General features: G+C 37.6%; 1 protein-coding gene across 1 annotated transcript in view; it reads right to left on the bottom strand.

Moving 5' to 3' along the window:
* Positions 1–16,217, bottom strand: part of b4galnt1b (beta-1,4-N-acetyl-galactosaminyl transferase 1b) — a 42,904-nt gene extending 26,687 nt beyond the window's left edge. The window contains exons 1-2 of the mRNA XM_057845146.1: positions 15,992–16,217; positions 1,343–1,428 (exon numbers count right to left, since the gene is read on the bottom strand). Of these exons, the coding sequence (XP_057701129.1) occupies positions 1,343–1,358 (16 nt within the window). The 5' untranslated portion in view covers positions 1,359–1,428; positions 15,992–16,217. The remainder of the gene's footprint in view (positions 1–1,342; positions 1,429–15,991) is intronic.
* Positions 16,218–19,081: the final 2,864 nt, after the last annotated feature.

Here is a 19,081-nt window from a genome sequence, read left to right as displayed (position 1 = left end):
TAAATCGCAATATTTACATAAAATAAATGCTAACTGCATGGTTTTTTTTTTGGGCTTTTGACCAAGAATCGAGACTGTTTCACGTCCATATCTATAAAGAATTTGGGGATTTAAACATTTTTTTTGCAAGAATTTTCACCGGAAAAGCTCTGTTTGCATAAGGCGGCCGCTAGCTATATTCACTAAAACACTAGCATTGTACTTTGACATATTTACGTAAAATAAATGCTGACTGCACTTTTTTTTTTTTTTCAACCCAGAATCGACACTGTTTTGCATCCATATCTATGAAGAATTCAGGGATTTAAGCATTTATACACAATAATTTTCACTGAAAACGTTCTGTTTACATAAGTCGGCCATCAGCTACATTTACTAACAGACTAGCATTGTACTTCGACATATTTACGTGAAATAAATGCTAACTGCTTGTTTTTTGGGGCAGCTTTTAACCAAGAATCAAGACGTTTTACGTCCATATCTATAAAGAATTCAGGGATTTAAGCATTTATTCACAAGAATTTTCAACGAAAAAAGCTCTTTGTCTGCGATTCCACTCCCCATTAACCGTGAAAAAAAAAGGAGGGATCACTGTATGCTGTAATTGGTCTCATGTGAAAGATTCCCAAACCTATTGCAAACTTCACAGTCAAGAAATAATGCATACAGGAGGACACCGTAATCCTAATGCAGACAACAAACAAATTTACCAACATCTTCAAACACACGTGATAAAGGGATCAGTGGAAACATGTACAAAACATTTTCACCGGCTTATTCAAAAAATTTGAAAACAAGCTCAATGCTTTTTTTAAAATCCAGCATTACTTGTGGGTGATTCCCAAATGCGTGAAAGTCTGTCTGTTTTGTCAATGTGTGAACAGCCACACAATTACCACACTTCACAATGTTTCCGGCCCCTCAGGAAAGGCATTATTCTGCACTTGTAAAATGTCACAGGAACACATGAGTTTTGTTCATGCTAAAAATGTGATTTTGCGCGTATGTGACATCACTTCCAAGGAGGTGGGAGAAGTTAACGGTTTTTCATAATGCTTCACAGTGTACATACTGTTGTTTCCCTTTCTATGAGATCAGATGTTTTCCGTGCAAGAAAAGCCATCAGTCAGGCATTCCTTTTACCTTCCAGCAGTGAAAAGCACAGAAATGCATTTCCTATGTGCGAAAAAAGTGCTGCGGGGGCTACATGAATCAAGTAGTTTTGGGGAAAAAAAAGACCTGAATAACTGGTAGGTCAGATGAGTCACCACAGTGTCCTAAAAGTCAACACTACTGTATCTGTAGTAAATGCACAGTTGTTCCAAGGGCATGCAGGTCGTACCTGACAATCTGTTCATCCAGTCAGGAAAAGGGCTCTCTCTGTTGAAATCTGCATTTCCAGGAAACGTGGAGTGAAGTCTGCCGCTTCTGGCAAAAGCAAGGAATTCGTCAAGAAACAAGGAATTCGTCAAGAAACATTCACGCTACATGTTCTGTTAGGCTATTGCATCACATTAAAGCTTGCAGTTGCTTGGAAAGCATTGTAGTCCCCAGCGGAAATTTTGCAAGAGTTCCTACAGTAGGTCTGTTGTCATAAAAATCTATCCAACAGTGAGTCCATTTCCTGTTTTAGGGGTGCCAAAAGAATAGGCACATATCTACACATTGCGTAATATGAAGAACTCCCCTCCCCAGAATCATCCCACTCCATGACTTCCACAAAAATGGACAAATGAAACACTGTACAATGCATTATGATGTACATATATAAGGTATTTTCAGTGCATACATGGCAATAGCTTAAGTATGTGATGTCAATCAGCTAATCAACATGGCTAATTAGTAAACTATTAAAGAAATAGTCTCTGATGATCAAAACAACATAAATTCAGTTCATTTCAGGAAATGTTACATCTGCATGCAAGGCTCCAGACTGCCCCCCGATGGGGGCATTTTGCGACTAAAAATAGATCCAGTGCCAGTAATTTTTTTCATCTACTCGCAGACAAGAGACCTGTAAGCAATGTTCCCTCTAATTTTTCATGTGTCTGAGCAGACACACAAGCTCCCCGAGCACACCGCTGAACACGGTGAGCAACATCAATGTGTACCCTTGGGTACGCATGCCTGGATCATAGCAAGTTGCATGGCTTATTAAAAGAATGAAACTACAGCAGCAATATTCATTAGCTTACTTTTAATATAATTGATTAGGCCCACATAAAAAGAAAAAGACAAAAATCTCATTGTTCATGAGATGTGTATTGTTATATGTGAGAGTCCTGCTTTAACCATAGGAACCAAACTTCATGAATGTTTTTGTGACAAAGAAGTATCTGTTCCAATCACTCTATCAGAGAAAAATCAGAGTTGTAGAAATAACTGGAAACTCAAGAGAGCCATGACATTATGTTCTTCACAAGTGTATGTAAACTTTTGACCACAACTGTATATAATTATAAAATAAGCTTGTTTGTCAGAAATTCAAGAAAAGATATTGTTCAAAACATTATCTGAAAGCAAACTTGGAACAAGGATGGACTTGTACGGAAAGTGAAAATATCCTTTGGTGATAAAAGACCAATAAGCTTTCTGTTGTAGAGTGTCCTGTACAAAGCTAATTCTTCTGTTGGAATGTTCAAAAGCTTACTGAATTGTGGTTATTTTATTGCTGAAAATTATTCATTTGTATGTTGTTAGTAGTATGCATAATTTTGGTGGGAGTGTAAATAACCAAAGCCTCATTCTGTCTCCCGAATGTATTTTATTTTGTAATTCACCATAACTTCCTGCTACTCTTTTATTTTGGTGTAATTCCTGTCCCGTGTGTTTTGCCATGTTTGTAACATGAAGGCGGGCCAAAATGAGTGAAGGCGAACAGTGAGAGCTAGTCTAGCGGCCCCTCTGGTATAGAGGTAGATCTGCATCTTTATTATTCAATTAAAAAAAAAAAAAAAGTTGCTTCAAAAGTCGCTTTCAATCAAAATATACATTTTCAATTAAAAAAAGTCACTTCAATTAAAAAAAAAAAGTGTTTGAATGCAAAAATAAATTTTAAACAAAAAAATGCATTTGAAAACTTTCTTTGATTTAATTTTTTTTTTTTTTTTGGAAGTCATTTTTTTTTGATTGAAACAACCTTTTTGATTGAAGTAATGTAGTTTTGCATTTGGGCCACATTTTGGCTAGGACATTTGTGTATTTATTCTTCAATTAAAAAAAAGTTGCTTCAAATATATAATACATACATATATATAATACACACACACACACATACATATACATATATGTATATGTATATTCAAAAGAAAAATCACTTCAATCCAAAAAAAAAAAAAAGAAATCAATCATAGAAAAAAAGTTTTTGAATGCGAAAAAATGTTTGAGACTCAGAAATTTGCATTTGAACACTAAATATGGACTAGTGTCAGATGGCTGGCTGGAGCCCTGGTGGCCATTATTCTTGCTTCAGCAACATGAACATTATTATAGTGAACAAAACAAAGAACAGTTTTGATTTAAAATAAAGTGCCCATATTTATTTTTTAAAATAAATATAATTTCAGTCAATCAGTCAATACCATTGACGATGTTTTCCCCTGAACAATGACCACTGAACTAAAACATAGGGTAAACCCAACAGGTATTGTGCTTTGTCAGCACGTAAAACATTTGGTGCAACAGGAGAGGAGACTTTTGTGGTCTTGGTCCATGAAATAACGGTCTGAACCTGGCAATTAAAAGACAGCAAGCCTATCAATGACCAAAAGGCCTCTCAAGAACTTGTAAACATAACACTGTAAAACGCAAACATTTGCTAATTGCCATAGTAAGGTTTATCACTTAATGATGGAAAAATACTTCCTCTAGTACAGTAACAAAATTTTGGATACTGGCAAAACAGGAGTGGAAACAAACGCACACATCCCAATCCAATCCCAATCGACACCGTGCCAAAAATATGATATATTATCGGGCCTATTAATAATGTTATCAGATTTATTGGGATGATGTCATAATTCCTATTATCGGACCGATCATTATCGTGCACCTCTGATAAATGTTGAAATAAATAAATATGTATTGGAATAAATAATGTTGAAATAAATTTTAAAAAATGTAGATAAATAAAAAGTCAAGAAATTAAATGAATATTGAAATAAATAAACATTGAAATAAATGAAAAGTGGAAAAAATATATACATTGAAATATACATTGAAATAAATCAATAGAAATTAAAATTAATAAATAAATGTTGAAATATTGAAATAAATTTGTAAAAAATTAAATATTAGCAATTTAATGACTCATTTAATTATACATTTAATTGTGTATTTATTTCATTTTTGCACTCATGATCCTCCATAATATACTAAATGTTGAAATAAATATATTGGAATAAATGTTGAAATAAATAAAAAATAAAATGTTGAAATAAATAAAAAATAAAATGTTGAAATAAATAAAAATTGAAATAAGTAAAAAATAAATAAATATCGAAATAGATGAATAACAATTGAAATAAATAAAAAGTGAAAAAATAAATAAAAAGTAATAAATACAAACTGAAACAAATAAATAAATATTGAAATGGAAGCATTCTAATGGCACATTTAATAATTAGATTAATTGTGTACTTATTTAATTTTTGCACTCCTGGTCCTCCATAATTTGCAGTGTGCGCGCCCCTAAAATTTTAAGTTAGGGGCCATTGTGCTCCTAGTAAAAATGTTAGTCTGGAGCCCTGGCATGGCTTGCACAAGATTGGTGGAACAGCCACACATACAGTGGGGCAAATAAATATTTAGTCAACCACTAATTGTGCAAGTTCTCCCACTTTAAAATATTAGAGAGGCCTGTAATTGTCAACATGGGTAAACCTCAACCATGAGAGACAGAATGTGGGAAAAAAAACAGAAAATCATATTGTTTGATTTCTAAAGAATTTATTTGCAAATCATGGTGTAAAATAAGTATTTGGTCAATACCAAAAGTTCTTCTCAATACTTTGTTATGTACCCTTTGTTGGCAATTACGGAGGCCAAACGTTTTCTGTTACTCTTCACAAGCTTTTCACACACTGTTGCTGATATTTTGGCCCATTCCTCCATGCAGATCTCCTCTACAGCAGTGATGTTTTGGGGCTGTCATTGGGCAACACGGACTTTCAACTCCCTGCACAGATTTTCTATGGGGTTGAGATCTGGAGACTGGCTAGGCCACTCCAGGACCTTGAAATGCTTCTTACGAAGCCACTCCTTTGTTGCCCTGCCTGTGTGTTTGGGATCATTGTCATGCCGAAAGACCCAGCCACATCTCACCTTCAATGCCCTTGCTGATGGAAGGAGATTTTCCACTCAAAATTTCTCGATACATGGCCCCATTCATTCTTGCCTTTACACAGATCAGTCCTCCTGGTCCCTTTGAAGAAAAACAGCCCCAAAGCATGATGTTTCCACCCCCATGCTTCACAGTGGGTATGGTGTTCTTCGAATGCAATTCAGTATTTTTTCTCCTCCAAACACGAGAACCTGTGTTTCTACCAAAAAGTTCTATTTTGGTTTAATCTGACCATAACACATTCTCCCAGTCCTCTTCTGGATCATCCAAATGCTCTCTAGCGAACCGCAGACGGGCCGTGACATGTACTTTCTTCAGCAGGGGGACACGTCTGGCAGTGCAGGATTTGAGTCCCTGGCGGCGCATTGTGTTACTGATAGTAGCCTTTGTTACTGTGGCCCTAGCTCTCTGTAGGTCATTCACTAGGTCCCCCGTGTGGTTCTAGGATTTTTGCTCACATTTTGACGCCACGGGGTGAGATCTTGCATGGAGCCCCAGATCGAGGGAGATTATCAGTGGTCTTGTATCTGTTTTTTTTTTAATAATTGCTCTCACGGTTGATTTCTTTACACCAAGCGTTTGACCTATTGCAGATTCAGTCTTCCCAGCCTGGTGCAGGTCTACAATTTTGTCTCTAGTGTCCTTCGACAGCTCTTTGGTCTTGGCCATGGTGGAGTTTGGAGTGTGACTGACTGAGTTTGTGGACAGGTGTCTTTTATACTGATAATGAGTTTAAACAGGTCCCATTAATACAGGTAACGAGTGAGGCTGCGTTAGACCTCGTTAGAAGATAGACCTCTTTGACAGCCAGAAATCTTGCTTGTTTGTAGGTGACCAAATACTTATTTTCCACTCTAATTTTCAAATAAATTCTTTAAAAATCAAACAATGTGATTTTCTGTTTTTTTTTTTCTCCACATGCTGTCTCTCATGGTTGAGGTTTATCCATGTTGACAATTAAAGGCCTCTCTAATCTTTTCAAGTGGGAAAACTTGCGCAATGAGTGGTTGACTAACTACTTATTTGCCCCACTGGATTCAACCAATTGCCAAAAATCACAAAATATCCATTTAACAAGGACAAAAATTGTCCAAGGCTAATGTAAGACAATGCAGAGGAAAAAAACAACATGGCAGCCATAAACCATGTGACACGGATTAACCTTTGATCAAACACTAACTAGATGCACTGGCAAAACCAATATTTACACTGATGTTTGGTCAGTTTCATGTTATGTGTGTGGTTTGTTAAATGTTGTCAAAATTAACATTTCCTCTCTGTTGCAACAAAAAAATAATTGATATAAAACCCTTTCAAAAACCAAAGATACTTTGGCTTTATCATTTTTACACAGTGAACAGTCAGTTTGCAAAAAAAAAAAAAAAAAATATCACGTTGTTAAGTTCTGTGATTAAATGTCAACATTTGTCACAAATTTGTTTGCATCTACATTGTCTCCTTGTCGCTAATATTCATATATGTATTACAAAAAACATGTGGTGGCATAAGTTCAAGTTTGTTCGCACTGGAGATGCCCAGTTTTATAGAGGCATGCATCGGCACGCTACTGATTATGGTGTAAAGAATTTGACATCTTACTCGTCCCCTCCCACCTCTTGTGCCTTCTCAAGGTTTCTTACTTTTTTTATTGATTCAAAAATCATTTCCTGCTCTTTTTTGTGGTTTTGATCGGGGGTTGTCAGTGTTCATCTTAATGTCTACTGTTTGGGAAGCCCTTTGGAATCTTTTGGCTATTTAAGGATATAAACTTAATTAACTTGACTTGATGTACAGCGTCCATGCAATTCACGATAACCACTTAAGCCTCATGTCAATTCCATCCATTGACACAACAGAAAACACATGTCACATCCTGTGTTTCACGATTAATTAAAATGAAAGGTTTAATATTGTGGTGTTATTTTGGGTGATGCATATTGATATATATTACAACATTCCTCAATATAAACACATGATATCATAAGTTTTGCTTCTCCGCAATATGATGATCACATAGGATCACTACTGTCTTGTGGTTCTTGTGCATGGATACGATAGCTAGAACACCTGCCCAATGTGTTTAAAAACCAGCGGATCACAATTAAAACATCTATACGGACAAACCATGTACTGTGAATCAGATGTTTAATGCATTGCAGCGAGCAACTGACATTAATAGTCCCCGCAGAAGAATTTTACAATGCTCTCAACCCATATAGATATCAGCCCTTACACATGTGCTGTCAAAGATTAACTAACTGGTTATGCTTGTTTCTCAAACTTAGATGCTTGTGATTGGTTATGTGAGCAGACCATTTGTATTCATGGTGCAATAATTAAATGAACAATAAATGATTCAAAAAACAATTTAAAGTTAAACTCTTTACATATAACTACTGTGTTATGAGAAAGAAATACTCAATAAGTAGAAAAGTGATAAAATACAAAAAATTGTGCATAAGCCCAGCAAAATGCATCTTGGGAATTGTCATTATATTGGCATGTTCTATAGACAGGTTTCCGAGGTACTTCCGCTTTCTGCTCGCGAGTTCCGTGTTCAAGTTATTTTAAAATGACAGCAGTGGCGCTGGAGTGGCATCACTCACTAAAAGCCCTGAAAAAACACTATTTGGAAATACCGTATCCTTCTGTCATCTCGACATGGGAAGACAACAAAGAAAAGGGCAAGGGGGACCACAAGCAAAATATTATCGTATTTATTGACTCTATGGCAGTGGATGGAAACGCCATCAGGGACCTGAGAAGCTCCGTGGCATTCAAGTAACTGCATAGCCACAAAGTTGGATGTGTCCTCATACACGAACACGGGAATGTTGTCATCATGAAGGCAGATGTGGAACCAAGCCAGTGCTTCAATGCTCCGGACCACAAAGCATCGGCGCTGGTAACAAAGGAGGGAAACGTCTAAACTGCAGGCTGTAAATGTATGGCGGGTCCCGGGCGTTCGTGTAGTTATGCTGCCGCTTTTATGGAAGGTATGTTCTCCAAAAATACAAAACATAAAATCTGGCGCATGAAACGACTTGTTGCCTTTGCTATTGATATTACGAATTTACGATGACGATTGTAATTATGAAGTTTTAACATTTTTTTACTATAACTATTGTTACTGCTATAGCTGTTACTACTGTATAACAACACAACCAAAGTTCCGGGAAGGGATGTTCTTCGGTGGGTTTTGAAGACTGTATATTGCATATTGCACCATGCCCATATTTAACCATGTATGAGTCCACAATGTGCTACTATTGCTCCTCAGACTGCGCTATGACTCACTCTCGTACCCGCTCTCAAGGTCTCAACTTAAGATGTTTTTCAATGGAAAATGCCCAGGTTATGCTATAGAAAGTTTCGGTTCTGTTTTTATAGTAAGTTTCGTTTTCCTCCTGTCAACCGTATATAAAGACTTGCCTTGTATTGTTTCCTATACTTTTGCGAGATCACAGCCCTTGTCTGTACAACATTTGTACCCAGGATATCCTGCCTTCGCAGCAAACCTGTTCATCACCAGCCTCTCATTCACCAGCGTTCTCACCACCCGAAATTCAAAGAACACGCGAATTTTCTTATCAATTTCAATTTCTTATCAACGAAGTGATAAGAACAAACATATACAGTGTATCACAAAAGTGAGTACACCCCTTCGCATTTCTGCAGATATTTAAGTATATCTTTTCATTGGACAACACTGACAAAATGACACTTTGACACAATGAAAAGTAGCCTGTGTGCAGCTTATATAATAGAGTTAATTTATGTTCCCCTCAAAATAACTAAAAATATAGCCATTAATATCCAAACCCCTGGCAACAAAAGTGAGTACACCCCTTAGTAAATACGTACATCCCTAAATGTCCAAATTGAGTACTGCTTGTCATTTTCCCTCCAAAATGTCATGTGACTCATTACAGGAGTGCTGTTAGCATTGCTGCAGAGATTGAAGAGGGTGAGCCTATTAGTGCTCAGACAATACGCCGCACTCTACATCAAATTGGTGTGCATGGATGTCACCCCACGAGGAAGTCTCTTCTGAAAACGGTACACAAGAAAGTCTGCAAACAGTTTGCTGAAGACATGTCAACAAAGCACATGAATTACTGGAACTATGTCAGGGACTCAAATCCTGCACTGCCTGACGTGTCCCCCTGCTGAAGAAAGTACACGTCCAGGCCCGTCTGCGGTTCGCTAGAGAGCATTTGGATGATCCTGCAGAGGACTGGGAGAATATGTTATGGTTAGATGAAACCAAAATAGAACTTCTTAGTAGAAACACAGGTTCTCGTGTTTGGAGGAGAAAGAATACTGAATTGCATCCGAAGAACACCATACCCACTGTGAAGCATGGGGTTGGAAACATCATGCTTTGGGGCTGTTTTTCTGCAAAGGGACCTGGACGACTGATCTGTGTAAAGGAAAGAATGAATGGGGCCATGTATCGAGAGATTTTGAGTGAAAATCTCCTTCCATCAGCAAGGACATTGAAGATGAGACGTGGCTGGGTCTTTCAGCATGACAATGATCCCAAACACACAGCCAGGGCAACAAAGGAGTGGCTTCGTAAGAAGCAGATCTCAACCCCATAGAAAATCTGTGGAGGGATTTGAAAGTCCGTGTTGCCCAACGACAGTCCCAAAACATCACTGCTCTAGAGGAGATCTGCATGGAGGAATGGGCCAAAATACCAGCAACAGTGTGTGAAAAGCTTGTGAAGAGTTACAGAAAACGTTTGGCCTCCGTTATTGCCAACAAAGGGTACATAACAAAGTATTGAGATGAACTTTTGATACTGACCAAATACTTACAGTATTTTCCACCTTGATTTGCAAATAAATTCTTTAAAAAATCAAACAATGTGATTTTGTTATTTTTTTCCACATTCTGTCTCTCATGGTTGAGGTTTACCCATGTTGACAATTACAGGCCTCTAATATTTTCAAGTGGGAGAACTTGCACAGTTAGTGGTTGACTAAATACTTGTTCGCCCCACTGTATACTTGAATATCTGCATAAATGCGAGGGGTGTACTCACTTTTGTGTTATACTGTAATCTTTTAGGTGGAGTCTAAGTTTAGAGAAGCGATCAACATTCTTGAAATACTTGAAATACTGTCTGCTGGTTTCGGATGTAAGGCGTATCGCAGAGTATATCCACAATGGCGCTTTGTAGCTGGTCGGTGATAAAAACATTCACCTTCAAACCATATATTTAGTCGCTTCAAGGAGTTCGCACAGCACAGAAAGCCCTGGACCCTCGTTTACGCTGTGCCAAATCCATTTTTGGAGAATCAAAGGTTTCCTTTGACTTAATTTTGCCTTCATCAACACACTGCTAACTAACTGCTAACAACCGCAACTCATGATTTTGTGTCTAAATCTGAAGTTCAGAGCAGAAATTTTCCAAGATGGTACTACCCGTGTTTCGCTCAGGAAACTTGTCTATAATTGCCCGCCTGTATTTATCATGTTTTGGTCACACCTCTAGTGGCTCTTTGGGGTAACTACCGTAAATGTGATTTAATTGTGATCGATTCCTTTCATATAAATATGGACATTTTGGCATATTTCAATTTAGAATATGGGACATTAATTTTCTATGACTTCAGTTGAAGTTCTTTTATTTTTCGCTGAATGTTTAAGTTCTATGGAAAAACTTGATGTTGAAATCATCCACTTTCACCTCATTTATGTAAATACTTTTGGGGGGAAAATTAACTCGCAAACGTGCTGTTGCTGAGTATCTGTACTGTCTGATGCTCGGTAATCATGTAATACTTTTCCATATAAGTACTTGTTAGTAGGTAGCTAATGTTGGAATTTATTGGCACTGAAAGTCCCTAAGAACCCAAATAAGGCCCAGGGAGACTATGTCAATTACTTAATTTCTTCAAAACGTGTTTGTTTATCACCATGTACAAGGAAAGAAGACGACATAAGAATGCGTTACACACTCGTAGATTAAAATTTCTTCCTGTCTCTATTGATATTCCAGAGATATTGACAAACAGGATACAGGATCCTGGCTGGAATTACCTTACCCTGCGTGTGAACAGTTGGAGGAAGTATCAGTACTGTCCCTCAGCCAGTTTGCACTACAAAGGCGTGGTCATTAACTGTTTGATTATGTGTATGCATGGTTGGTGATAAGGCAGTTCATAGCTCGTGGTGAAGTCATGATGGCCGATGACGTATCACTCCCTTTTTCAGTTCCGCGTAGTTGAAAACAATCTAGCAATTTTTGTACTTTTTATTTATCGATGATACTCTTACTCTCATATTGAGCTAAGAAAATCTACCTCGAGGTCCCAGTATGTTAAGATGACTCGCCTGGGAACATGACATTCGTACTGCTTTGTTAATATTTCTGCTCTTTACTTTTTTACAGTTCGGTAAATCGCTTACATTGCATTCTAATTAATCGATTAAGCATTGTATCTTTTAAAATATCATTAAAGGAAATCACTCATGCAATTACTTTGAGTGTTGCATACTTGGTGACTTTCTCACTAAATCTGGCAACTTTCCAAAGCTTCTTGGCCACTTTTAGTTTTTGTTAAAAGCAACTAGCGACAAATCTAGTGACTTTTTTCTGGTATTTTTTTAACTCACTTTTTGCTTCTCCTATGACAGTATTCCTCTCTAGTACAGTGTCCATTACACTTACATGTGAATTGCCAATAATGCAAATTATGTGATTACTAACTTCTTTTAGGACTGCCAGTAGTTGCTTTCCTTACTGAGGAGTTTGCAACACTGATTACTTTATTTAATAGCGTCATAATTATCATTGAATATGGCGGAAAACACTCAGGTGACGTCAAGTTTCGCTGAGACCCCAATTTGGCCACATTTCAAAATGGTCCTGTATACATGTGTGATACATCATTGGAAAGCTTAAAATCTCAATTTTCTGGGGGAAGAAAAATTTTGAACAAGAGGGCGTTTAAAAAAATATTTTTTGTTTTTAACAGAAAAACCCTAACTGGAAGTAAGAGCAAGCGAGAGAGACGCCATGATTTTAACGAGATATTATCGCATATTTACCACTTTTCGATCCAAAATCTCCATGTGGCCTGTATCACCGAGTGTCAGGACACAGCTGTGAATGGCCACAGCCGGATTTTGGGGGGATTTTATGGGTGAAACATGGTAATATAAGGGTCTCGATGCAGAAATCGCAGACATCCAGGAGTGGTCGAGATTTTCATTTTCATATGTTTACCCCTTTTAAAAGTCCCCCCCACCCCCACCCCCACCCAATTTTCCTTTGTTTGGATCGATTATCATCTAAAATATTGGGGAAAATGCGACAGTAATGAAAAAAATACAATTAAGCGACAGTTATAAGGTAGATATCCGTGACTTATTTACAGAAGCTAATTTTTTCATTGTGACGTAATTTGTTTAAAAGTTGAAAATATGAGAGTGAATAATTTTTTAAAGTCTTTTTTTTGTTGTTTGTTTTTAAACTAAACATTAGACGTTGATTAATGATTCTAAGCTAAAAATGACAGACATTTCGAATAATAAATACGATTACTTACTTTCTTTTTATGGCTAAGTTGAAACAAAAGCGGTTGCGCGACGTCTGTAAATGGAGTTTTCCAGGGTAAAAAGGACAAATTAAAAATAGTTCAGGGACTTAATGCGCCATGAATCTGCTATGACAGCATATAGACATATTGTTCTATCAAACACAACAGTTGTTTTTGCTTAAAACACAGCAGTTTATTCTAAAGAGGGGTGCAAGAGCAGAAACTGCTTTTTCAGCCTTGTCTGTGTTTTCTGCCATACGTACGTTAAATCACGTGTAATGTTCAGTTTTTCCATATTTTAGGCCTTCCCTCAGTAATTAGTTATATTTAAACACCAAATATTTTGTTTAGTGATACACCACAATACGGTGTTGGGGGCGGCCAGCTAGCGAAACTACGATGAGTGCGATGGAATAGTTTTTAAAAAGGAAAGCAGCTAACTCAGAACTGGGTACTGGACAAAATTCATTGAATGCATACATGCATGATACTGGACAAAATTCATTGAATGGCTGTCAAAAGGACGCAAAGACTGTTTCCTCTCACAGAATCTCTGTATTGGAATTTACTGTAAAGAAAAACGACATAGCGGAATTAACTTTCCTCTGTAATGCAATGATACCTACTCCAATACAACAAGCCCGGGTGTCACTGAATGAGTAAAAATGTGAAAGAAAAAGGTGTTTTTCTTTGTGTCTGTTAGATTCATATTCAATACATGACTTTATACTGTTAATACAAGCTACAGAAATTCATCTTTACATTTTTTGCTGCTGATGTGTCTTGGAATTTTAATGAAAAAAGTGTACCATTGCTTACAAATGGTTGAAAAACAGATTTAAAATATTCAATAAACCTTCCATGCATCTTAGGACAAACAGGAAGGGGACCGGAGTACATGCAAAAAAAAAAGAAGGAAAAAAACCTAACCCTGCAGGCTTGAGAATAGGCATGTGTCGGTGTTCTGCCAAAATGTCCTGCATTGGCGAAATGTCTAAATAAGGCGAATTTGACACCCAAAATACTACCGTGCGCTCTCAACTTGTTTTATTTAGATTCATACAGGCAGAACTTACTAAAAAATGCCTTAAGAAAATACTAAACTGTAGTTATATGAAGTAAGGACGGTTTAAATACGCTAAGTAACTAATGTGGTCAACAGATCAACAGTCTGCTTTAAAGCTATCACAAAAAAACACAATGGTTAAAAGTATGAAAGGGAAATACATGCAAAAAGTATTTATGAGACAATGAAAATTTAATTAAAAAAAAAAAGCTCAATAAAAGCAAAAATCGTGCATACTCGCCGCTTTTAACCGATGTATGCATGCGTACGGGTGCTTGCGTAAGCGCACTGAGCATTGTGAAGGGCATCTTGCTGTGTATGAATTGCAGAGCACCGGTTTGATATTGATGGTATGATAACCCTAAGCCAAAATATCACAGTATCACAGTATTGCAATTACAGCTGTAGAATGTGTTACTTTGAGATATCTGGGTTAAAAAAAAAAAAAAATCATTGAACTGGATTTTTTCCCCTTAACATAATAGCAAATTGAAACATAAGTACAATGTCAAGTTAAAACAAGAAAAAATTCTAAATAAAATTAAAATAAATGCAGTCCTTTAGGTGAGCCTAATCCCCGAAGCGACAACTCAATATTATTACCATCAGAACAAAAATGGTTAATGAAAATAATTATTTTCCATAAAAAGCACATGTGTATGACTCGTATCATGTTTACATTATACACACACTCTTTCTCAACACAGACAGTTGCCAGAGAGAAAAAAAAACATGTTTTACCACCGCTAGACACACTAAACATGCTGGAGTTAATTTTCGTAGTTAGTGGGAAATGTTGATGAGTGTTTACTAACCTTTAATTTTGTATAAATGCAAAATCATATTGGAAGTATTGACTCCTTGGCAGCCACTCTCTGCAAACATGTTTTACATGTCGGTTGGCCCTCCTCCTCTAAGCCGCGGCCATATGTAACTTTTTAGGAGTTTCACCTCCTCCAGCCATCGTTAGCACAGGTGACTCACTGAGACTGGGCAACAACTGGTGGGGGAGGGTTGAGCCTTGCACCTGCAAGCGAGGGATTTCTCCCTTCATTTTTGAGACATAAAAAAGATCTAATACCTTTTTAGACTTGCTTTTTTTTGCCTGGTTTTATTTCTTAAGGGTTTTAATGTTTTCTGATTTTATCTGTTTTATGGTTTTATTTGCTGTTTTGACTTTTATCGTGATGCGTTGTTTTGTTTTTCTTAATGTCATAGTATAGTACTTTCCTTCCTTTTATCTATAATGAACCATGTTTTTCTTTGTTGTAAAGCACTTTCAGAGGGCTATAGAAATACATTTGATTGATAAGGACGGAAAATTCTTGCGGTTTTGAAACCTTGACGTTTTCATACCACAGTATACTTTGAAATCTTCAATTGGCACATGTCTAGAGGAGAACAAACAGGGCCTAAACCGAGATTAGAACTCATAACCTTACTTAAAGCACACATCGTAAGCATTTGACACTATTTTATGTATTAATTTATATGTTCTCATCGTGGCTGCCTTTTGTCGCAGTAAGAGCTATTTCTAACATGATATTGTAAAGCCAGTATTGATTGCAGGTGCATCTAACATTCTGGTAACAAAAAGTGTATGACCATAATAAGATGTTATAATGTGCCCTTGCAAATGATATACTGTATAGGACGTGGAGAAATTCGCTAAACAGGAAACCCAATAATGATGATGATACTGTATGTGGAACCGTTTGCTGCTTAAATTAAGGTAGGCAAACATGGAGGAGGAACAGACATACTGACCATATAAGGGCATAATACAGACACTGGTAACATGTGCAGCGTTTGGTTATAAAATATTGTGCTGTTCTTATTTATCACAGGCCATGATTTTCAAGACGGATCGCACCAGGCCATTTAGCTCTCGCAAACACAATTAAGACAGCATACTAAAAAAATAGATATAACCGACGTTTACCTCTCGCATTCATTTTTTCAAATGACAAACGCACGTTATTCTAATTAATATATTCAAGAAGTCCGTTTTCTTTTGTTTAAAATGCTCACCTTAATTCATAGGCTCCTCGCAGCCGATTTTCCTGTGACCGTCTGTGCTTTTATCTAGGAGGACGCGCCTCTTGATGGACCCTCCTCCGACTTCACCCCCTCCTAGACGCGGACGCTGAGGTATGTGCGCTCACACTGCGTACCGGCGTAACTCAATGCCTTTATGCTACTGCGTTCCAGTGACGGCGAAGCGACTACGGCGTCAAAAAGCATTCGATAGTTCTGCGGCGTTGCTCTGTAATTCACCGCCAAGCCGCTAGAGGGGTGTGGCGTTGTGTTTGTAGGGTTTTGGGGACTTCTATTTTTTTTCCCGGTTACACTGCTATGCTAAAATGCTAACGGAGATAAAACGCTTGATTGTGGATCTTCAGCTCATCAACATTGAACAACAAATGTTTATCATACAAATGTTGAACACTACGTCCAGCGTTTTGTCCGAGGTCTGCAAAGAATTGTGGACAGCCCTCGAGCCCGATTTGTTTTTGTCGTGTCCTACAACCAGTCAGTAGGAAGCCATAGCAGATTTTTGGCGTCAATGGAACGTCCCTTTTGTAAGCCTTGATGGTAAACACGTTATCATAAAAGCACCGAGGCACTCGCAATCAGTGATTATGTATCAAGTGTGTGAACTGTTTAGTTGAAAATTCAACATCAAAACAACTCTTTTGGCACCAAAACTATGCTTTCTTCGTCATATACTTGAAGTGTGACACACTCACAGCAAACATATGTACACGATAAATGATGAAATGCACTAACCAAAAATAGGACATAAAGTGATAAAAAGCAGGCAGTTTTTGCCGACTGAGTCACTGCTTCGTGTGGCCATTCGATTCCGAACACACACGTCTCGGTGGTTCTTCCATATTTAGGGCCCGAGCACTAAGCGTGCGAAGGCCCTATTGTTTTGCAAAGGATTATTATTAGGGCCCGAGCACTAGACGTGCGAAGGCCCTATTGTAATGCAAAGGATTATTATTATTATTATTATTATTATTATTATTAGGGCCCGAGCACTAGGCGTGCGAAGGCCCTATTGTAATGCAAAGGATTATTATTATTATTAGGGCCCGAGCACTAAGCGTGCGAAGGCCCTATTGTTTTGCAAAGGATTATTTTTTTTTTTTTTTTTTTTTTTTTTCAGGGCAAATGAAAACGGCCAATTTGGAGGCCTGAACATGCACGAAAAGTCACCAAAATTTGCACATACGTCCGGAAAATTGTAAATTTCGATAATTTTGCAACGTTGCAAAAAAATATAACAAAATGGCTCAGTGGCGCCCCCTTGAAATTTTAAAATTGGCCTATAACATTAGGGTCTGTCAGCGTAGAGCAATGAAATTTGGGGGGTCTATACCTTGTCCAAAACCGCTCCAAAAAAGCATTTACACGCATATTCCAAACCCAACAGGAAATCGGTTATTTTGGATCAAATATGAAATTTTTATCGATTTACAGGGTGCACATTTGAGACCTTTTCGCCGAGGGAGTTAGTTGGATCATCTTCAAAATTGGTGAGACTGTTCAGGAGACATATGAGATCTTAAGTTTCTAAAATGGTGTGTTTTCATTCACGGGTCTGACCTGGGCGTGGTGCCAAAGTCGGCCATTTTTTCGGCAAAACACCGAATTCAGTAAATGGCTAATAATTCCTTGACACAACTTTCAATCTTTTTCATATCTGCCATGTATATGCGGTATCCCACCCTTAACACGAGTGCATTGAAATATTACCCATTAGGTCTAGCGCCCCCTAGTGAGAACAGGAAATGCCTTTTTTTACGAGACAGGTTCCTCCTCCAAGGGAAAAAAATCTGTTGACCTCAAACCTGCATCAGGGGAGCCTTAAGACCTGTGTTCAGATGCCTGATGAAAAATATTGAGGTTTCGTTGAGGCGGAGGGGTCCAAACAGGAAAGTGAAAATGAACTTCAACAATTTGTCACGCAAAAAACTTTGAACAGTCATAACTCGGCAGATATACAACATATCTGCGCCAAACTTCCCGTGTTTGTTGAGAGTCATACCCTGAAGGTTCTTGTAGGGGTCATTTGCATCAACTCTACAGTGCCAACTAGTGGCGACAGAAAGAAGTTTTAAAAAAGGCCTTTCCTATTGGGTTTTTTCAACATAGAGCAAGGAAATTTGGGGAGTAGATACCTTATGCAAAACTGCTCCAAAAAGTCTCTTGCACCCATATTCCAAATCCAACAGGAAATCGGGTATTTTGGATCGAATGTGAAATTTTCATGGGTTCACAGTAGGAGTTTACATTTGGAGGCTTGAATATTCACAAAAACTCACCAAAATTTGCACATACATGCGGCTTTAGATAACGTTCGATAATCTTGCAATGTTACGAAAAAAATGTAGCAAAATGCCTCAGTGGCGCCCCCTTGAATTTTTCAAAAAGGCGTTTCCTATTAGGTTTTTTTAACAGAGAGTGATGAAATTTGGGGAGTCGATACCTTGTGCAAAACTGCTCCAAAAAGTCTCTTGCACCCGTATTCCAAATCCAACAGGAAATCGGGTATTTTTGATCGAATGTGAAATTTTTATCGGTTCACAGTAGGAGTTTACATTTGGAGGCTTGAACATGCATAAAAACTCACCAAAATTTGCACATACATGCGGCTTTGGATAACGTTCGATAATCTTGCAACGTTACGAAAAAATTTAACAAAATGGCTCAGTGGCGCCCCCTTGAAATTTTCAAAAAGGTCTCTCCATTTAGGTTTTTCTAACATAGAGTGATGAAATTTGGAGAGTCAAAACTTTGTGCAAAACTGCTCCAAAAAGTCTCTTGCACACACATTCCAAATCCTACAGGAAATCGGGTATTTTGGATTGAATGTGAACTTTTTATCGATTTACAGTGTGCACATTTTACACCTTGGCACCTAGGGAATTAGTTTGATCATTCTCAAAATTGGTGAGACTGTTCATGAGGCATATGAAATCTTAAGTTATAAAAATGGTGTGTTTTCATTCATGGGCCTGACCTGGGCGGGGCGCCAAATTCTTCCATTTTTTCGCCAAAACACCGAATTCGGAAAATGACTGATAACTCCCTCATACAACGTTCAATCTA

The sequence above is a fragment of the Corythoichthys intestinalis genome, chromosome 9 (assembly GCF_030265065.1).
Source record: "Corythoichthys intestinalis isolate RoL2023-P3 chromosome 9, ASM3026506v1, whole genome shotgun sequence".
Lineage (NCBI taxonomy): Eukaryota > Metazoa > Chordata > Actinopteri > Syngnathiformes > Syngnathidae > Corythoichthys > Corythoichthys intestinalis.
Note: the sequence above shows the minus strand (reverse complement) of the source record. Positions and strands in the feature narration are given on the sequence as shown.